The sequence below is a fragment of the Astatotilapia calliptera genome, chromosome 3 (genome assembly GCF_964374335.1).
Source record: "Astatotilapia calliptera chromosome 3, fAstCal68.1, whole genome shotgun sequence".
NCBI classification, from domain to species: Eukaryota; Metazoa; Chordata; class Actinopteri; order Cichliformes; family Cichlidae; genus Astatotilapia; species Astatotilapia calliptera.
Genome location: NC_137424.1, coordinates 63,112,466 through 63,135,094, shown reverse-complemented (window position 1 = coordinate 63,135,094; position 22,629 = coordinate 63,112,466). Strand labels below are relative to the sequence as shown.

General features: G+C 37.8%; 1 protein-coding gene and 1 long non-coding RNA gene across 2 annotated transcripts; one reads left to right on the top strand and one right to left on the bottom strand.

Moving 5' to 3' along the window:
- Positions 1 to 11,334: 11,334 nt before the first annotated feature.
- Positions 11,335 to 12,050, bottom strand: LOC145422302 (uncharacterized). Its single transcript, XR_013903595.1, has 2 exons — positions 11,910 to 12,050; positions 11,335 to 11,829 (listed from the first exon to the last, which is right to left on the bottom strand). It is a non-coding gene; the product is annotated as an uncharacterized LOC145422302 (long non-coding RNA).
- A 5,189-nt stretch (positions 12,051 to 17,239) lies between these two features.
- Positions 17,240 to 22,123, top strand: LOC113017449 (butyrophilin subfamily 3 member A2-like). Its single transcript, XM_026160601.2, has 6 exons — positions 17,240 to 17,387; positions 17,602 to 17,943; positions 18,706 to 18,984; positions 19,074 to 19,193; positions 20,233 to 20,670; positions 20,812 to 22,123. The coding sequence occupies exons 1-5, from the start codon at positions 17,282 to 17,284 to the stop codon at positions 20,664 to 20,666; spliced, it is 1,281 nt and encodes a 426-aa protein (XP_026016386.2). The 5' UTR covers positions 17,240 to 17,281; the 3' UTR covers positions 20,667 to 20,670; positions 20,812 to 22,123.
- Positions 22,124 to 22,629: the final 506 nt, after the last annotated feature.

The following is a 22,629-nucleotide window of genomic DNA, read 5'->3' as shown; positions in this document are numbered from 1 at the left end:
TAAAATACTTGAAGATTACACAAGCTTTTAAATAAAAAATCTTGGATATTTTATGCATCTGATTAACTTACTTATATCAACCATTACCAGAAAAAAGTATTTTACTACTGAAAACTCTGGACTGTATTTGATTGATGAAATAAATGAAATGCTAAATAAAATACAAAAAAAAATTTAATTGAATTATTTACTCCTCCAAAAAGGAAAAATTAAGTTTATATACACAAGAACATAGCTGGTACTCACCAACTCTCTCAGCTTGAACTCCCAGCAGAATCATAGTGGTCATCACTGAAGAGATAAAAGAGTTGCTGACTTTTGCAGGTAATAATAAAACATTTTGTTACATATCATAACTTGCCCACTAGGCTATGAGCTACTTCATTTTAAAGTAAAACAAACTAAATCATTCCATTTTAGACATAATTTATAGCTTTAACCTTTTTTAAGATGGAATAAAGATATGACAAAGATGACATCTCATGTTTCATAAAGATACAGTCCTTTCTGTTACAAAGGACTGAACAAAAAACAAAACTGATACATTTATCGAGATAAATCAAAATGCATTTATTTATTGTAAATTATATTTACCAATTTTATCTATTATATATTAAATGTATCTATTATTTATGTGTATTTATCTTATTTGTTTATATATATAATTATTTTTTTTCTAATGAAAATGAGAAATTACTCACACAGTCTGATGCCGAGAGCTCCGGCATCCATGTTTTTTTGCTGCAAACTGAAGACTGAGGTGTTACGGCAGTGAGCATGGGTCTTTCTGCTGCTCAAACCTTTTGAGTATCCAATAATTTTAAAACTTCATGCAATGCAACAAAGTAGTTTAATGAAAGTAGTTTCCAGTGAGACCGATTTGCTTTTGTGACAAGTCGAGCGTCACTGATAGTCAAGTTCACTGTCAGTGGGTGGAACAAGAAACCACTCAGACTTTTGCTGCATCTGACACAATTAGAAGGCTGGTTCATGTTTCCCACACTCGCATTGTTACTTTGATGTTCATAACTAGCTTGTAATGACTTAACTGATGGTACAGTAATATTGTTGCTGAAAAACAAGATAAACTCAAATCTTCTTCAAAGTTCATTGAGTATAAAATATTCACCAAATTTATATTTATTAAGATATTTCAACACAATTATAAACAAATAATAAAAAAAGAACACAATTTTCTTGCAGGCACAAGAGAAACATTGTTGAAGAATATATGAAAGCCATCAATAGTTACAATATTTATATAATTTTAGTGATAATCTGATAAGTAGATAAAGAGATCTAAGGAGCTCGGAAAGAAAAGCGTCTGGACTTCTTTGAGTTGCTTGAAGACGTTTCACCTCTCATCCGAGAAGCTTCTTCAGTTCTAAGGTCAAATGGTGGAGAGTCCCAGATATAAACCTAGTGGGAGTTTCCCCCCAAAGAGGGACAAAAGGACCCCCTGATGATCCTCTTCCTAATCACATGAGCCAAGGTGTGAAAGCGGGTGTGGGTCACAATCAGCCAGGGTTTCAGGTGAGCTCATTGTGAAACCTGGCCCCACCCTATCATGTGATTTCCTGAGGTCAGATGGCCCAGGATGTGAGTGGGCGTTAAGGCATCTGGGGAGGGATCTCAAAACTGGATTATAGTTGGTGTCGTAAACCACTGCCTCTGTTCACAGATGGTCGCTCACAGTGGACGTAAATGACGTAAAATTCTTTACAAATCCTACCATGTGAATTCATGGATTTTTTTTTCACATTCTGTCTCTCACAGTTGAAGTGTACCTCTGGTGCAAATTACTGACCTCTGTCATCATTTTAAGTGGGGGAACTTGCACAATCGGTGGCTGACTAAATACTTTTTTGCCCCACTGTATTCAGTCTGTGCACTATATAACATTTTATGCAGAGCCATGCTCAGTACCAAACTTTGCAGTTATAGTTCACTGCTTACCACAAATTTTCTTCATCTGTTTTGGAGGGGAAAAAAAGCGACACATTTACATTTGTGGTTGACCACAGTGAGTACCTACTGTTTAGAAGAAATGAGCTGCAGCAGCTTTTTTCTTTTGAACACCATTCATGCACAAGCAAAATACGAAAAGCAACACGTGCTTTAAATTAAACATCTAAATAACTGACAGAAGTGTTTGTTTGCATGTGAACTTTATGAGTACTTACGATCAGCTACATCTGACAGCTAGCTATTTTTGAATATACATTAGACATGACATTTTACACACTGACATTCACACCAAACCCAGCAGATGATATACAACTTCTACAATTGCAATAACAATATGTGATAAATGTGGATTACTTCATTGACTTTATTTTCACTCAGATGTGATTTTGTCTTTAGTCAGCTCTCTTTCTGCGACCTGTCAAATATACAAATAGTAAAGAACTAAAACAGTATTTTTTGGGTGGAAAAGAAAAAATGCTATTGTTTGTATTACATACCAATATTAACTTCACAGGACAGCTACTAAAACAACTATGAACATTTTGCCATGAAGCATTAGTTTTCTTAATATTATATTTTGTATTTAATATTTACCACCCATAACAAATTACATATTATCTGAATGCAATACATAAGGAGTCATTCGTCAAAGTTACTCTCACCTTTGAGTTTAGTTTCACCTGGGTGTAAGATGTAGTAGAAGATAACATGTCATCATCTAATGGAGAGATACAGCTGGAGTGAGAGGACAGACGACCACAGTGACATCAGTGATGATGTACAATATTTTCTATTTACTGTATTCATCAGATCTAATTTTAAATCTTGTCAATCAGAAAAAATTAATGTCATTCTTATTTTTCTGCAGTTTCATCTTAATGACATAAACATCAGCTGCTCTAAAAAGCTTTTTGATTTGTACCTAATAGTTTGTTAGCATAGCTAGTCAAGCGTGGTTTTCCCTTTCCTAATAAAGCTTTTAATTAATATTTAGAACAAATCATAATAAATGGAGCACATATGGAATCATTAATCTCACCTTTAAGTTCAGTCTCACCCAGGCTTAGGGTGTAGTAAATGGCGGTAGAAGACAATATGTTGTCATCTAATGGAGAGATACAGCAGGAGTGAGAGGACAGATATCCACAGTAACATCAGAATACTATTTGCTATTCACTGTAGTCTGACAGTTTTATTTTGATGACAAAAGTGTCAGCTGTTCTGATGAGCTTCTTGATTTTTAGAATAGAATAGAATAGAACAGCTTTATTCCTTCTCTTTCCACCCAGTCTACGTCCATTCTTGTCCACAGTCTGGTTACCTCCCGTATTGACTACTGCAATTCTGTTCTGCATGGTCTCCCCCAAAAATCCCTCCATAAGCTTCAACTGGTTCAGAACTCTGCTGCTCGCATTATCACCAGAACCCCCTCCTACCAGCACATCACCCTGTTCTTCAGGAACTTCACTGGCTCCCTGTGAAATTCCGGATAATTTTCAAACTTCTTCTGCTCACCTTCAAGCCCATTCATAACCTCGCTGCTCCTTACCTTTCTGACCTGTTAACCACTACCAGTTCTGCTCAAATTCTGTTCTGTTAAAATCTGCATATTCTCTGTGAATCCACTGTTTGTATATTTTATCTTGTGCTTTTGTTTTATTGTTCTTATTCTGCCATTGTTTTACTAAGTGTTTTATCCTATTGTAAAGTGTCCTTGGGTGACTTGAAAGGTGCTCATAAATAAAATTTATTATTATTATTATTATTGTCATTGTAATAAGTACACTAGACTTTACACTAGAATAGTGCACACTAGGTAAAAAAAAATATAAAATTGGCAGTAATATTAATAAAATAAGACGATCACGCTCACACATGATAGACACAGACATGCTGTCCTGTGGGAACAGGTGGAGTCGTAGGTATATGGGGGTCTCCCCTGTGGGGAGCCAATGCTAAGACTTGGGCCCAAAAATGTGTGGTTTCCCACTCTCCGGTGCTGGACAAGAAGCTGCTGACCCACATTATAGTGGCGTGTGAAAGACCCAAGTCTTAGTTTTTCTGCCAGTTTGTGGGGAAGGGTGGCATTAAATACAGAGCTAAAGTCAACCAAGAGCATCTGCACACAGCTCCACTGTTGCTCTAAGTGTGCCTGTGTCTATGGTGTCCTCTGTAGATCTAATTGCTCTGTAAGCACAATGTTGGTTGTCAAAACTGTGGGTTAGGAGTGCTCTGACCAGCTTTTCAAAGCTTTTTTCTTTATTACAGGTGATAGCAACGGGCTGGTTGTAGATGAAGCTGAAAATATTGCGTTTCTTGGGCATTCTGCTAAGCTAAGCTTATTCTAAATGGAACAATAGAAGTTGCACTTCAGGCCACAGTTTTGATCTGTATGATGAAACTATTTTTATTTGAAGCAGAAGTGTAGAAAGCTCATAGTGTATTATCACCAGCACCTACTCTTTCCTTATCCATGTTTACAGATACCAGAAAAACAGCACATTGTGTTTAGTAAATGTATTTATCTCTTGCTTTTTAACCTGTTTTGTATTATTACTGAAAAGAACTGATTAAATCTCTTTCTACTTCATGTCTTTTCTTGGAGTGCTCTGCATATTTTCTGTTAAGACTGAAAATAAACAAATTTACAAGATGAAATTAAAAAAACAAGAGAAATAATAAAATAACGATAAGAGAAGCACACTAAACAGCTAAAGTCTATTTCTTAGTTTAAGCCATTTAACTTACACCCATTACAATTAAAACAAAAACAGAACATTCACAAAATTTCTGTTTCTTTTGTCCAATTTGTTATATAATATTATAGTATTTCATAGTACAACAATTAACAAACAACATTCGTGTTCTGACTCCTGGCTAAGCTTGAATTACGTGCTGATGTGCATGATGAGAGCATGTGACAAAGTAAAAGTGATCAACACAAAGTTGTGTGCAAAACATCATGTTCTTCACCTCTGTCCCAGCAATTGTTGCCAAAGTAGATTCCAAACGACAGCACCAGAGCGCTCCATAAAACAATGACAATGACCCAAGGTGTACCATCAGAAGAGAAAAGGCCCGCCTCTTCAAAACAGTCTGGATTAAATAATGAATATGTAAAAAGAGTTCAAATGAAAGAGGAAGATAAAATACCCAACAGTTTTAAAAGCCTTTTAAAAAAACACTCTGGGACATTTTGTGTGCATGTTTCAGTTAATATCAGCCATTAAAATACATAAATTTGTAGATAAATAAAACAAAATTCATTGATGAAAGAATATCACTGCAAGAAATAAAAGGCTAAACACAAAATATATCATTACACCTATGATCATTAAGACAAGGACAAAGAACCTGCTACCTACATTTCTTTCTTGAATTGTTTGCTACTCAGAAATGAAAAAATGAAATGAAATTTATATAAACAAGAACATCGCTGGTACTCACCAACTCTCTCACCCTGAACACCCAGCAGAATCATAATGGTCATCGCTGAAGAGATAAAGGCAGATTTATGAAGGTATCTGCTGACTCTTACAGGTACTAATATATGAATTCATCATACGTGACCCACGTATGCTCTAGGCTACTTTGTCTTTAAGTAAAACAAACAGAAATAAACATATTTTAGACAACATTTTTAACTTTTTAAAAAATTTTTAACTTTATAACCTTTTTGTAATGTGGAACAAAGATATGTGACAAAGTTGACATCTCATAACCATTTCATAAAAATGCAGTCCTTTGCAGCAAAACATGAATAACATTGATACTTTTTTTTACAAGATTAATTTAAGTAAATTATGCATTTATTTATCTAATTTATTTCTATGTATTTTTTTCAAATGTGGAAATTACTCACACAGTCTGATATCGAGAGCTCTGATATCCATATTGTTTTGCTGAAGACTAAAGTGTTACGGCAGTGTCCTCAAACAGTTTTAATATCAAATGTTGCAATGCTACGAAGTAGTTTTACGAAAGTAGTTTCCACTGAGACCGATTTTCTCTTGTGGTAATTTAAGCCTCTGTGATTACGTTCATATCAGTGGGTGGAACAAGTAACCACTTCAGACTTTTGCTGCATCTGACACAACTAGCAGGCTGGTTCATGTTTCCCATGCTCGCATTGTTACTTTGACTTTTGTCATACTAATACAAAAATAATGTAACTGATGGTTGTATCATTACAGAAATACAAGAAAAAAAACTTAAATATTAATCTTGTTCATAGTTTACAATCTGTAGACTATACAGATTGTAAACTATGTACCAAATTAACCCAATATTAAATAAGATATCCAAACAAATGAATGCATAATGAAAAATAAACTGTTTTCTTGTTGGCACAAAAGAAACATCAAGAATTGATGTGAAAGCAATTAATAGTCAATTTATAGTTATAATAACTGTATGAAAAATCCTCAACACAAATTTGTTGCTTAAGTTCTTCCGTTAATGGAAGACTCTTTAGAGCCCTGTCAATGTAAATGTTTTTAATTTTTAAATCATTTTTAAATCAGGCTGTTTGCTGAAGCCTCAGCCTCCCAACTTGTAGTGCTTAATCGTGTGTGTGTGTGTGTTTGTTTGTTTGATCTAAGAATCCTAGGCTTTGTGTACAGTATTTTAAATCGTTGTGACCATTTTTAAACAGCAATAAAGCAGAAGGGATGAACTGGCTATATATTGGTGTACGTTTTCTCCTGTTTATTAAGTGTTTGTCAGTGAGTGACTAGACTGACACACGCACGCACACACCTTCATACACGTCACTTCCAAGCACTTATCTGCAGTATCTCACACTCATATACACACACACAAACACACACCAAGTTACTTTTGCTCTTGTGTGTATTTTCCTATTCTGTCTAGCATTCCACTGTCTTGTCTTGTTTCCAGGGATTCACCTGAAACCCTGGCTGATTGGGACCCACACCCGCTTTCACACCTTGGCTCAGGTGATTAGAGGATCGTCAGTGGGTCCTTTTGTCCCTCTTTGGGGGGGATACTCCCATTGGGTTTAAATCTGTCAGGGCCAGCAGCTTTGCAAGGGTTGATACTGCTCAGTGCGTTATGGACGTGCATTGTGGTGAGAATGACGTTATGGCAGTCATCAAGGGGAGGGTTTAGGCAGACTTTTCCTTGTTGCTTTGCTTTTCCTTGGAATTGCTAGGCTTGTGGCCAGAGATGACCTGGATGCGCAGGCACATGCATCGTGGGTCAGTGTGGACAAAGTGTTCCTCCACCTTCAGCTTGTAGCTGTGCTTGGCCTCTTTGATGCCCCCCTGTAACGTACTGTAGGCCTGAGCGTCTCCGGATCTGAAGGCATTGTTACGTGCATTTTTTAAAAACTTTTTTTCTTTTGATTTGGCGATCATTTTGGCTGTGTTATAGCTTGTGGCACAGATTTTAGTAGGAAATCTTCTTTTCAGTCCAAGTTTTGAAATCTAGGGTCTTTCACATGCCATCCATACTCTGTTTTAACACCTTTGTGTATAAAATCTGCCATAAAATCCTCTCTCTCTCTCTCTCTCTCTCTCTCTCTCTCTCTCTCTCTCTCTCTCCCCCCCCCCCCACACACACACACACACACACACTTTTTCTCATTCAAAGCCTGGATGTTTTCATTTTGGGGCGACCGTGGCTCAGGGGATTGGGAAGCTCATCTGTAACCGGAAGGTTGCCGGTTTGATCCCCTTGCTCTCTCTGTCCTGGTCGTTGTGTCCTTGGGCAAGACACTTCACCTACCACCTACTGGTGTTGGCCAGAGGGGCTGATGGTGCAATATGGCAGCCTCCCTTCTGTCAGTCTGCCCCAGGGCAGCTGTGGCTACAACTGTAGTTGCCTCCACCAGTGTGTGAATGTGAGAGTGAATGAATAGTGGAATTATAAAGCACTTTGAGGGTCTCAAAAAGCGCTATATGAATGCAATCCATTATTATTATTATTATTATTATTATTATTATTTTAAATTTTTCCACATTGCATATGTTCAGTGGTGTTCTTATGTTGTTTAAGTTTTTGGTGTTGTTGGAGTTTCCAAAATAAATGTTTTCAATTGGCCTAGAATGGCAAAATGGTTAAATCTGGTGAAGTAAAGTAAAAATGTCAAATATCACAACTTTTCTTCAAAATGAAATTAAATAAAGCATGTTTTTATACTACAATGGCAGAGAGATTAAAAAAATGTGGTTTTAGTGGAAGTGAATGGGGCATTTTTATACAAGGGAAAGTAGTAGTAGTAGTAGTAGTATTTGGCACTCCAAAAAAAAAAAAATTATGTCTAAAACTTTAATCACTTTAATCACTGGTGACTCAGTGTTTTGACTTTAGTTTTATTATTAATCTGTGATTTCATCGTGGTTTATGATTACTTGTGTTTTTCTTTCTGTTTTGTATTTTCCGTTCTCTAGTTCTTCTTTACTTTGTAAATACAAGGCTTTGTTCCTGTCTCCTCGTGTTTAGTGTAGGTTTAGTTCAGTCTTTATGTTTATATTCTTCCCCAGTCAGTCGTGTTTCAAGTTACTCCTGTCTCTGTGCTCCCTTAGCTGTCTGTGTTTATAGTGTTGCGTCTCTTGTTTAATTAGTGTCAGCTGTGTTTCCCTCCTGGCCCTCATTTACTCCTTTAATTTATTGTCTGCGTTTTCCTCTGTTCAGTGTTGCGTCACATCCTTTTACTTGCCTGTGTGTTCTGTTCACTTTTTCCAGTTTAGTTTAGTTTAGTTTAGTTTTAACTCGTGCAATAAAGCTGAGGTTTTTTTGAGTTTAAGTAAATGGCCTCGCTTTATTTAGTCCCTAAGGAGCCCAAAGCGTTTTGCACTACATTCAGTCATTCACACATTCACACACTGGTGATGGCAACTACATTGTAGCCACAGCTGCCCGGGGCACACTGACAGAGGCGCATCCTGGAGTTTTTGTTTCCTCCCTTCCTGCCTATCGCACACAGACCTTGACAGGAGGATACAAAAGGGTGGAAGAGTACTTGAAGTCATGTGTCATATGATCATGTGACTGGAGAGCTAGGGAAAAGTAGACCACAAAAAAATTATATAAATGTGTATTTAAGATATGAGTATTGACATAATTTATGTATTTTCTCATTGGTACATCTTATATGTGACGTGATATTTTACAAATGAAGTATCAACATTACATAAATATGGCACATACCACACAGTATTACAAGAAATTATTATGTATTTTTGGCATTCTATCATAGAGTTATGATTACAGGTACTCCCATTGTGAGAGGGAATTTCTTTATCAACAGTATATCAAGCTGACTGTGTGAACTGTTATGGCTGTGTGCAGCCAGGCAGGAAAAAGAACCCAATATGCAGACTCGTGGAGGCAGAATTTAAACTCTAACTCCACTGCTTTATTGCAGGAATTAGTCAAAAAACAGAACAAAACTACGAGGGCTGGAAACTGAACTGGAAACAAAACACAAAGGCCAGAACAAGGGTACGACACGACACTGACAAAGAGAAACGCAGGGATTAAATACACAGATGGAGCAATCAGGGAATGACAGACAGGAGGGCAACACAGCTGGGACAAATCCGATCTAACGAGACAAGGGAGCAAAACCAGAAACATTAACATGAGACACGGACCTTCAAAGTAAAACAGGAGACACACAGGCACAGAACTAAACCACTACAAAACACTAGAAATCACAAACCACAAAGAAATCATAAAAAAAAACAATAACAATACACAAAACACTACAGGGCCCTGTTTCAGGAAGCCGGTTTAGAAAACTCAGAGTGAAAAACGATACGCAGGGTTTAGTAACCCCGAACTGTCCAACTCGGAATATTCGGTTTCAGAAAGGCTGATAACAAGTAGTTCAGTCAACGCGGAGTTGCTTTAACCCCAAGTGAAGCGCGCGGACGAGGATACATAAAGCCCTGATAAGCGGAGCACAGATTAAGCGAGTCACCATGGAGACGGAGGGAAAGAAGGCACGGTCAATGTATTTTACAGCGCTTGACGCCGAAATTCTGATGGCAGCATATGCCGATAATGGGCAGGGATAGCTCAGTAGGTAGGGATAGCTCAGCAGGGATAGCTCAGTAGGTAAAGTGGTCGTCCCATGATCGGAAGGTCGGCGGTTCGAATCCACTTAACGGCTACCCTGAGGTACCCCTGAGCAAGGTACCGTCCCTACACACTGCTCCCTGGGCACCTGCTTAGTGGGCTGCCCACTGCTTCACTGAGTGAATGGGTCAAATGCAGAGAAAAACAAGTAATTTCCCCATGGGGATCAATAAAGTATCCATTATTATTATTATAACATGCAAATTTTGCGGAAAAAAAAGTAACACAGCCACAGCTGCAAAAGACAGGGAGCATGCATGGCAAAACATAGCCGACAGAGTCAATGCGTGAGTGTTAATATAAACATTGATCTAGGGATTTCCACCCATTTAACACGTTATTTTATCATATGTTATTTTATTTGTTATTTTATACATTTTATGTTGTGATGTGATGTGAGCGCAGGTGCAACCCAACAGGCCCCAAACGTTCCTGGCAGCAAGTAAAAATGAAATATAAAAATATAGTCCAAACAGGTAAGGTGTAATGAGCCATAGTGCTTGGTCTGTTTGTCCCATGTAAATCAATTGCAGTTAGAGGCTACATTAATTTTCTTTCTGTAAGCACTTATTGAAATTATCTGAGCACATACAAGTACATATTTGCTTACTCTGTATGCTCAAATGTGGCCTGTTATAGCCAACAGAAAAAAAGCGGAGGCCCGAAAGACAGGTGGGGGTCCTCCACCACCACCACTCACAGAGGCTGAGCAGTTGGCCCTCAGCCAAAACAGTGGGCGCCCTGTGGCCGAAGGCATGTCTGCGGGGACATCCTCTGAGTCAATAACCCCGCAAGACACAAGTGCCTACATAGGGGGTAAATTCAAAATAATACATGATGTGCATACATCCTTTCTTCACAGTCACCTTCGCAGTGCTACTCATTCATTTGATAAACTCTTTACCATAATGGATTATTTTGTAGTGAAGTTATTTTCCTACTGACTTTGCCTTCCCTCAGTCTTGGTTGTCTTTGAGAGCATAATGACAATGAAGTGTAAGGTGATTGGTATGTTTGTTAATTGCCATTTGGTCCCTTGTAAGTTATAAGTGACCTGTATAAACCTCATATTCTATCAGTTGATGGTGGTGGTGTACTGCATCTGGTGCAGCCTCCTGTTGAGCCAGACCAACATGCAGTTGTGAGTAATACTCCACAGATTATATGAGTTTACAGTAGAACAGCAATGTTGTTTATTTCTTTAGGAAAATAATGAAGAAACATTGACAGCTGTTACAGAGGAGGAAGCAACAGAGACACTTTATGAGGTTTACATCTTTTAATACTTTGTGTACAGGAAATACAGGCGACCAATAAAGCCAGTTGAACAAAAAATCTGTTTATTCTTCTTTCAACATGTTGAGGTGATGGGTCAAAAGAAATGATTGTGACATATGGTGTCTCTGACTGCGCTTCCATCTTGTATGTCCGTGGGAGGGTCAGGATGTTCATGGTTTGGATCACTGCTGATGTTTGGTTCAGAAGGACAGTGTTCTCCTCTAATTGTGGCAATGTTGTGAAGAATCACACATGCCACAATAATGTCACATGCCCTTTCTGGGGTGACCCTGAGTCTTTGCAGGCACTGGAACCGGGCCTTAAGCATTCCGATAGTCATTTCAATTCTGGCTCTTGTCCTGCAATTAGCCAGATTATATCGCTGCTGTGGGCCCGGTTCAGGGTCAGAGTAAGGGGTAAGCAAATAGGGTAAACATGGATACCCCCTATCACCAAGCAAGTAGCCAGTGAACTCTCCTAAGACAGAAGGATACACTTCAGTTCAAATGTCCCTGAAGCAATTGGTCTTTATATATTTTAAAGTATTCTCAACTCACCATGTCCAAATTTTGTGCTCAGTGTACATTCACGGAATATTTGTGAGTCATGGACAGAGCCTGGCCACTTGGCTTCCACATTTGTGATAATGTTGGCAGCATCATATATGATCTTCACAGTGCAGAGAACACAAATTAGCATCCATTACTATAATGAAATAATTTGTTAGTTTGAAATGCTACAGGGAACTATGTACCTGCACATTAATGCTGTGGAAAGACTTCCTGTTCACATAGTCTCCTTCATTTACTGAAGGAGCAATGATTGGAATGTGAGTGCCATCTATACAGCCAATCACGCCTGGGAACCCTGAAAATAAATGTAAAATTTAAGTAGTAGTCCAAGTATCACCACATCATAAATTAAGTTTTGGTCATCCTGATACCTGCAATTTTGTGGCATCTCTCTTTGATAAATCTTGTGGGTCTGTGACCGGGGAACACCACAGACGAGTACAGGAGACGTTTCAGTGCAACTGTAACATTCCTGACTGCCCGACAGACGGTAGCCTTGGAAACGTGCTCAGCGTCACCAATATTATACAGAAAGCTCCCGTTTGCAAAAAACCGAAGTGCAATACAAAGAATATGTACAGAACTGAGAGAATGTCCACGATGTGTCACATGAGCAATATATGGCCTGAGGATGTTATCCAAATACCTTATAGATTGTGCTGAGAAACGGTAACGTTCGCACAGAAAATCATCAGGAAATGATAAAATGTCCAAACGCGCTCTAATCACTCTCTCCCGGCGGAGAGCTCTGCGGAGAATTTGGGCTTCAACATCTACTGGCTCTTCAAGGAAGGGGCACGCCATGTCCGACACTTCCTACTGTCAGGTTTCCGACAAAGGGGCGGAGACAGTCAGGGTTAGTTGTAGTAAACCTGCTAGGGGGCAGGTTAGCTTCACGGAGTGTGTCGTCATAGTGACTCACTGAGGCTTCATCTGAACTCGCTTTGTGAAACCGAAAACCCAGAGTTTTCGTTAACTCAGGGTATACTTACTCAGTTTTTCCACTAAACCGGCTTCCTGAACCAGGGCCCAGGTCACCAAAACCAGGACTGTGACATGAACCATGTACGCTGGAACAACACTAAAAGTGAATAATGGAGAAATAATAAGTAGGACTTAGCTGTTCAGCCTTTGTAGTCTTTTAAGTTGTTCTATTCCTGAGCAATACATTTATGGTAAATTATAATTGAGAACATATTCTACCATTTTATATCTGTGTCATGTGATCATCTAATTAAAGCAGGTGTCTCAAACTCTTTCTCTCTTTAGGCCCATGTCACCCCTACTTGTGGCCTGTAATAAATGTAATAAATGACATGTAATAAAATATGAATATAATTTAATTTGGTCCTTGAAGTTACTTTTTTTTGTTAGGGACGATTTGTTTGTTGATGAGTGCAATGTTAAAATAAGTTCTTTAAAAAGCAAAAAAATAATAATAATAATAATATGAAGGCAATTTGAGAAGAGAGTACAAACATGTTGACAGATTGACTGTGGTGGTTCAGTGAGAGTTATTTTTAAAGAAAACAAAAAAACTACAAGACACATGGTCCTAAATACAACTAAAAAATAAAAAAAGGTTTTACTTATCCTGCAGTCCTACAGCAGAACCTATAATATGGACTTGATTCCAAATGTATTGTTATAATTCATTGGTTTATGCAAGCATGGCTCTACAGGGCAAGCCAAAAAAGAGGCAAATGTTAGCTAAAGTCACATTATCCACGGATAAAATTGAAAGTGCAGACTCCCAGTTGGCAGCAGTCTGCCACCGACTGGCTGCCAGCTTGTTGCAGGCTGTTTCTATTTATGCTTATTATACAGAACCTACCACAGGTTTTTCCAGGCAATAATCACACAGTTTTTAAGTTTGCTTTAATAGTTTATTAATATGCTATTAAATAGAACTAGACTGTTTTGCATTTTGCAGTTTTTATTGTGCTTATTACACAAACTACCACAGGTATAATAACTTAGAAATTACCACATTATTACGGTCTTGTTTCTTCCGTGTTCCCACTTTATGACAGAGCTCTATTTTCACATTGTTACCCCCAGTTTTGGGACCTTTGTTATCCAATTACATTAATTCCAGCATAATATTACTCAATTGTAACCACTATTGCTACTATGATATTACCTGGATATTACCTGGTTTTTCCTTTGGTAATTGCATAGTAATAAGTAACCACACTCTTACCATCTTGTTTCCTGCTTGTTACCCTACTATTACCCCTTATTACTGCGCTGTAATAGAAAGTGCTACCATTTTTGGCCAGAGGTTAGGAGCTGTTACAGTGTTAAGGGTATGATGGCTCTGCAGTGATGTTCCTTGCTTGTTTCCTGATCTGAGGTCAGTTCAGCAGCAGTGGTGTTTTCTGCAGACCTCACTGTCTGCTGTTGTCTGTTCTTGTCCTGTTTGGTGATCCAAAATAATAGTGATATCGTAGTGGAGAACAGAAAGGATTACTGCAGAGTGGAAATGGATCACCAGACAGTTTGTTGGTGTCTTAGATGAACTCTGAAAACACTCTCTGTCTGCTTTTTCTTCGTGTGATGACCTCCTCTAATGCTTTGTTACGAAGATTTTCACTATGACATGAAATATGCAGGAGTGTTTGAACATGTGTAGCAGGACTCTTTGACTCTGCCAGAAGGCTCAGTGAATATGTGAATATTTGTGCTTCACCCTGTTCTAAAAACACAGTATTTTATATTTCACCCTTCCTCTCTGTGTCTCAGGTTATCTTCAGGTGATTGGTTCATCTCAGCCAGTCGTGGCCATTCATGGTGATGATGTCATCCTGCCGTGTCACGTGCAGCCTCTCCAGTTTAGGACAAGGAGGTGACAGTGGAATGGTGGAGACTGGTCCTTCCGCCTGACCCCAAAGATGCACAAAGCCAGCACATGTATGTGTACTGTTACCACCAAAACCAGGAGGACGTAAACATGAAGATGTGGAGGTACGCTGGGAGGTCGGAGCTGTTCAAGGCCTGAAAAGCTGCAACGCATCGCTCAAGATCAGGAAGGTGGAGCTCTCAGATGATGGAATATACAGATGTTTCCTCCCAGAGATACAGAGCATGCAAAGATCTGCAGATATCCGGCTGGTTGTTGGTGAGTTCTTCCAGGAAATGTTTAATATCTAACTCACTGTTGATGATGTCGCACTGAGCTATTCTAGCTTTAATTTTAATGAGTAATTTGACATTATATAAAGTTCTTTTAAGCCTTCTTAGAGAAATTATTATTTGATACGTCATGTAGTATTTTATCTGCCTCTGTTATTAATTAAAAAACTTTTTTTTTCAGAGTCAAACGTTGCTAAAACTGTGGTGATGTCAACAGAGCTGCGAACCGGACCTCTGCAAACAGCAGTTGTGAATGAAAAGAACAATGTTAGAGGTAAAAATGATTCTTTACAAAGATCACAACAGTGAAGTGACATATGAACGATGATTTGTGCCCTGAACACACAGAGTTCCAGCTGTGCTGCCTCCTTTTACTTTAACTTCCAGGTTGATCTGTTAAACTTAGGAAGAGGTCAGAGGTCAAATGTGATATGATAATTTAAATCTTTATACTTTATAAATGTTGACATTATACAGCGTACTTTTAAGCATAGTAGTTTCTAGGTTTTAAGTCTTTTTGTCAATTTTCCACCAACAAATCATAAAGTTGATTTTGGTGGATGTCAGACAGATTTTAATTGAATTGTTATAACATGATCCTGCTCTACAGCCTACAGAGTTTTATCAGAATACGTTCAAAACTTTTAGAGCTGTTGTGTTTACAGAGAGAATGAAGTGCAAATGCTACCAACAACATGAGCTCCTTATTGAAGGTGATAAGAAACTGCTGAAACTATTTTGAGCTCATCTTTGTTTTACACATGATCTGTACTGATCTGATTGATGAAATATATGCAATTAAAGGTAACTGTCCCTGTGTTCATAGTGCTCAGTGTTTATCTAATAGATGGAACACTAGAAACTGATCAGACAGGAATGTCAGGTTTGCAGTGACTCATTAGTTCCTGCTTCCTGCTCAGCTTCAGTGACTCATTTCACTTCGACAGTGAAAGTTTGGATCACTGTGTCATAGTCTGGAGTCTTCATCTGTGGTAAGTCGTTATCTTTTTTTTGTTTCTTTGGTTTGTGCGGTTTGTGTGTGTGTGTTTGTTTTTGAGACAGGGAACAAACAAACAAGAACTTCATAACAAAACACTAAAATTTGTTGTCAAAAACTATGGCATTATTTTTTTGCCACTATTCTGAGCACATGTAAAAAAAAGAATGAGACCACGTAAAAAGAATTTGCAAGTACACGTGTTGCATTTTGAGGAGAAATTTATTTTGAAAGAAGAAAAGCTAAACTTGAGTGAACAAAATTCATTGCTGCATGCAAAAAAATTAATTTCAGTGTTTGCTATGTCCCTGGTAGTAACCAGACTGAAAAGCAGCGCACATTTCGGTGCTTTATTTCGGTGCTTTATTTCGGTGCTTTTTTTTCCTGAGCTGTGATACACTTTAGATTCTAGCCAATCATTTTACGTTTCCGAGGATAGTAGGCGGGGCCAGGTACGTACGTTCTTTTAGAGCAGAGCTACAGATTAAAAATGCCCAAGGCGAAGCGGTCAAAGTCTGGCTGTACTTCACAGCAAAATATGCAAACTCAGCAGCCTGCAACAAGTGCTCGGGTCCAGGGCAGATGCTGATGGCTCAACAATCCAGTGAAGGATGACACAGGTCCGCCATCATAAATAGTGCTCCAAATCAGCTGGGATTGGCTGCAGGTGTGACGGTGAGCACAGGTGCGTGGGCCAGGGACAGGAGCCCATAATGAGCACCGCCCTGGCAGAGGAGAGAGAGAGCACAAAGGAAAAAAACAAACAAAACACAGAGTCAGCCGGTGAGGAACGGGGACCATCACAAAGAAAAAGTCATAATTTTCCAGTTTGTCTTTTAACTGAATATCCATATTTCCTGCAATGCAATTGATCTGTCTTGTAACTGTTTGTCTGGAGAGGAGTACATTTTAAATGATTACCTTTTAAGAATTTTATTTTAAAATAATGGAATTTTTTAAGGGCATTTTAGCATGAGAACGGCTTAGTGCAGGGGTGTCGAACTCCAGGCCTTGAGAGCTGGTCTCCTGCAGGTTTTAGATATCACCCTGGGTCAACACACTCGACTCAAATGATTAGTTCATTACCCTGGAGAGGTTCAAGACATGTTGAGGAGGTAATTTAGCCATTTAAATAAGCTGTGTTGGATCAAGCACACATATAAAACCTGCATGACACCAGCTCTCCAGGGCTGGAGTGTGTGTGTTGTTTTTGCAGATTTGATATATGCCCTTTTTTTTGCAGACATCTAGAATGAGTGGTATAAAGGATAGACATCGCTTGGTTTTGCAACATGTTGTGATCCTCATTTTTTTAACACAATCTTGTGGTGGTAAGTTGCACACCAACATTTAGAAAATCCACAGTTTAAAGTACTTACCTTTAGTTTTTAACAGAACATGAAAACAAACACTGTAACAACAACAGTTTATGTTGATTTAGTTAAATAAATCAGTTACATATCTTACTCAGCCTGATCTTGGAAACTCATGAAGTCTCCAGAATTACAAAACTGCAGAATTTGTTTGTGTGCCTAAATTTATTAGGTCAACATCAGATGATTGGTCCAACTCAGCCAGTAGTGGCCATGATTGGTGATGACATCATTTTGCCATGCCACCTGGAACCTGCTGTGGATGCTGTTGACCTGACTGTGGATTGGTCCAGAAAGGACCTCAAACCTAGATCTGTCTATGTGAGGCGAGAGGGTGTGGAGCTTCTGACTGAGCAGAATCCTTTGTACACAGGAAGAACATCACTCTCTGTCAACAAACTGCAGTGTGGAGACGTTTCATTGAAACTCTCCACAGTGCAACTCTCTGATGCAGGAACATACAAATGCCTTGTACCTAAATTTAATGCAGAAAGTGTGGTGACGCTTGCTGTAGGTAAGTTTCATTTAATTTAGATTCATTTCTTCACTTTGCAATTTAGATGTGAAGAAAGACTTTAAGCAACATAGATATTGAGGATCAAAGGGCACTCAGAATGACAAGTAGGATAAAGGAACACTTGTGTCAGCTCCAGTAGAAAGTGGATCACAGACATGTGAGTTGAGAATAGAAGTGCATTTATTTTGGGTAACCAAACCAGCTCTGATTTGGGCTAAAAAATGCTTCTTGAACATATATTTGGACTGAGCATACCGACACAAACTGACAAGAGGGAATCCCTACTGAATCATTGGCAATCTAGTATTCTGGCCATAGGGGTACACAACCTGACCAGTGTAGCACATGGAACAGCTGGACAAATAAGAGAGGTGCATAACAAAAACCAACAGTATTTATAATTGGAGGGGATTTGTGCACCCACTAAATGGGCGTTTAGCCAACCGAGGGGGAGTTGGCCCCATGATAAAAACACTACAGCCAAGGAGGCCCTTTTAACGACCAAGAGGGACCAGAGGAACGTTGATTTGACAAAGGAAATACTTGGATAGGTACAGAGTAATTTCAGCCTATATACAGGAATTTTGACAGGAGCAAATGGAATAAATAAGAATATTCGAATTTTGTCCTGCCAGATTGGCAATGTTGATTTCACATATCATTGGGCCAATCTATAAGTCTCTCAGGACAAGAACAATGTGAGTTAAGATTGATCAGAGATAAATTTGGGCGAACAGTAACTATTTCTTTTCTTTGCAGGTTCAGTTTCCTCACCAGTCATAGAACTCACTAATGTCAAAAATAAAATGGTGTTAGAGTGTAAATCTAATGGCTGGTATCCAGAGCCTCAGATGTTGTGGGTGTACAGTGAGGGAAAACCCATTTCTGTTGAACCTACAAAGATTGTCAGAGGTTCTGATGGCCTCTATGCTGTCAGCAGTAAAGTGACTGTGGAGAAAGGACAGAGCTACAGCTTCAACTGCAAAGTTCAACAGAAGAATATCAGTCAAATCAAAGAGACACACATCCATGTTTCAGGTAGAAATGCCTTTTTTTTTATATCACTCACATTAATTTTCAGTTACAGAAAGTAGAATCTAGAACATTTTGTCTCCTTATATTCACAGGTGATCTCTTCATGGTCCAGTCTAATACTGCTGTTCACATTACCATCAACTTGACTGTCTGTTTAATAAGCGTCGGGACAGCAGTAATCCTAATATGGAAGTGTGGACAAAATAAAACCAGTAAGTTCAAACTTCATGGTACTTTTTACCCCAACCTCAAATTATCATCAGACCTTTTTAATGTCTTGTTTTAGTGTAACTGCCTTTAAAATAAAGGGCTAAGAAGTACAAACGTGATTCAAATAAAAATGACACAAACACATAAACAACAATGTTAAAGGCACCCTAGGGAAAACAGTGGATGGAGATTGCAGCATGACCAAAATTATTACAGCAGTGATCTTGTAATCTCATTGCCTTTGTAATTGTTGCTTTGAAGATGCAGTTCATGTAATTGCTGCAGGGCAGCGGTTTACCAGCAAAATTGAAGGCTCTCAACAACTTTACTTTTATAAAAGAATATAACCAGCAACCTGCTGAATGTGTAAAACTTTTCCTATATTGTGACTGAGACATTTGGGGGGGGATAGGTAAAGATATTTGAGGAAATCACCCACTGTAAAATTATTGTTATAGCAACAATAATAATAAAAAAAAAAACTTTTTGTGCTTCATCCTGATTGTAAGTATTGCCATCAAAATATCATGTTCGCACTCATTTACTTCTATAAACAACAAAGTGAAAGGAAATTAAAATGTGAGAAATATGTATAAATATGTATGAATAGATATGTGATTTTGAATAAAATTGGCAGCACTTCTCTAATGTAATAGTAATGCTTCAAACTATCTTTATTTACATTTTAATACTGGTATAGTAATTTAGAAGTGCCAGCACATGTGTAATACATAGAAATTACCAAAATTTTATCCCTATGATCTACATACTTGTAGATAAATACAGTTAAATACAGGGTATTTATGTTAACCCTTATATTGATATGTATGTGGATATAGATTCCACTCAAGATTGTTTCATGTTTTTATTCATTTTTTAATTTAAATTAGTATTATATTATACAGTAATTAATCGTCTTGAAGAGTCTAAATATTTTGGTTTGTTTGTTTTGTTTTGTTTTAAGAAGCATCCAAGTATGTGTTTTAGCTCTCAGCGATATTAGGTTTAAACATTTTTTTTCCTGCAATTTTATTCTAACAGAAAACAAAAGCCTTGAAGATGAGTTTCAGAACAATGAGGAAGACTTAGAACATGTCCAACAAACCATTAAAAAACTCAAGGAGCAGAAGACATCTCTGAAGAACCAGAGAGAAAAACTCATCACACTGATTCAGGAGGACAAGACAGAGAAGAAAGAAATCATGAATATGTTGGAGACTTTTGTCTTTACCAAACAAAGGCAAAAGCTTACAAATAAAGAAAAGGACCTGGAAAAGAGAACAGAAGTTCATGATGAACTGTTAAAGATGACAGAAAAGCTAATGGAGGAAATAGAGAACATTATAATCCAGATCACAGAAAGAAAGGGAAAGTTAGAAAAAGACAAGGAACAAATTATTAAACACTTGAGAGAGAAACAAAGAAATGAAAAAGATTTTGAAGAAACTGTCAGAGAAACAAGCGAGAAACAATGAACAGGTGTGTAAGAACCCAGGATGAGTTTTTCTTTAATATGTCTCATGCTAAAATCACACATACAAACTGTCATGTTGTGTTCAGTTTATGTTCCCAGTGTCTTCAGTAGTGAACCTAACCCTATTTTTTTTCTTTTTTCCTCAGCAAGCAACAGAGTAACACGATAAATAAAACGTGGATTTTGCATTGCTGTCATTTTGCGATGCGATACCTGATATGTCTTTATTTATTTGCTTTAAATACACTTAAACAAGACATTTTGACTGTATTTTATCATAGGAGATTTTGTTATGATAAAATGTATCAATATTTTTGTAATCTTTTTAATCTTCTGTCTGTGTGAAAGTAAGAATTACACTGTGAGAGAAAGAAGAAAATATGAAAATATGCTGTATGTATTGTATTGTTGTGAGATCGCAACTTTTTCTCTCCGTTTTGGCCTTCAGTCCACACTGAGACGGCGTTTTCAGTCAAGAAAAATGGAGCGTTTTGAAGATGTTCTTCAAAGTGGATACATTTAAAAATGGTGTTTTCGCATCGCAGTGTGGACAGCGTACCTGGAGCCTTTTTGAAAACCATGATGCATTTTAACCATGTGATGCAGTCATGTGACCAATTAAACTAAGACAGCGGAGGGCAGTTGTTACAGCAGTTGTTTTGTTTGCTCTCAATTTTGAGAGCTCTATTAAAGATTAATATCAGTTTGTACATGCTCCAGATAGCTTTTCTTCAAATTCTTTAATTCTCACTCGCTTTTGCAACTTTGTACTTTTGTGTTACTCGCAGCAAAAACTCCACCTAATTGTTAGTCCATTTAAAAAACTTGGTGCTTTTCCTCAACATTTTGCCGCAACAATTTTTGGACGTTTCAATGTGCACTCACAGCTCTGTGAAAACGACTGAAAATGGTAGTGTGGACGCGGAGCGTTTTAAGATGAAAACGCCATTTTCAAATTTATCCGGACTAGTGTAGACTAAAAGCCTAAAAAAGTTATCAAAGTCAAAGTTCTAAAACGGAGCTTTCCCTCTATTTCCTTCAATGAAGCTTTTTTAATTTTAATCAAAGATGAATCAAAATATAAGTTTGATCAATATTAGATCACTATTTCAATGAGAAACAAAGTTTGATTAATGGAAATAACTGTTTTAATGTCTGAGTTTTGTGGTGGTGTGTAAGTGCTCATGAGCAACTTCAACCTTTACAGTTTTGTGTCTAATTCCTCACCAAGAGTCTGACCTTGGTGTGTGTGTGTGGGTGTGTGGTGCAGGATGGGGGGTGAAAGTGACAGCCTGGGGCCACTAATTTAAGAAAATGTCTGACTACAAAATGTATGATTTAATAAAAGAAGTTTAATAAAATAAATCATTTTTAAAAAGTGAATTAACAGAGTTTAAAGATGTGAAAGTATTCCTCTGTGTTTGAATTATGTTACAATAAATTTTCATGTGAAAATGTGCTAAAGAATGTTAAGAAAAACAAAGGATGTAATGAATTGATTTTAAAGTTTAAAAGTACAAACTTTGTGTTAAATCATATTATAATTCAGAGAGACAGAGAGTGACAGATAAGGTGGACATAGGGTGATAAAATATCAACCACTTGATTGGATGTCCAAAATGTGAAGATGTGACGCCCAGTATGAGAAAGGGGAGAAAGGGTGAGCAGGTAAAAAATGGGGTATAAACAATGTTCCCTCTAATTTTTCACGTGTCTGAGCGAACACACAAACTCCCTGAGCGGCCCCTTGGACCACTCTGAGCGACATCAGACGTGTGCACTGTGGTCATGCCAGCATTGAATCCATCCAAGTTACATGGTTTATTTAAATAATCAAATTACAGCATTTACGTTTATGTTAGACTACTTTTAATTAACTGCTTTAGCCCACTTACAATGAAAATGTAAAACAAAAATGTAGTCATTGACCTGTGTAGTATGTTAACACTATTGGAAGTAAAAAT

Coding starts and splice junctions, on each gene's coding strand:
- LOC113017449 (XM_026160601.2), top strand. CDS start 17,282: ATGCCCTTTTTTTTGCAGACATCTAGAATGAGTGGTATAAAGGATAGA. Junction 17,944..18,705: donor TGTGGTGACGCTTGCTGTAG/GTAAGTTTCATT, acceptor TTTTCTTTGCAG/GTTCAGTTTCCTCACCAGTC. Junction 19,194..20,232: donor GTGTGGACAAAATAAAACCA/GTAAGTTCAAAC, acceptor TTATTCTAACAG/AAAACAAAAGCCTTGAAGAT.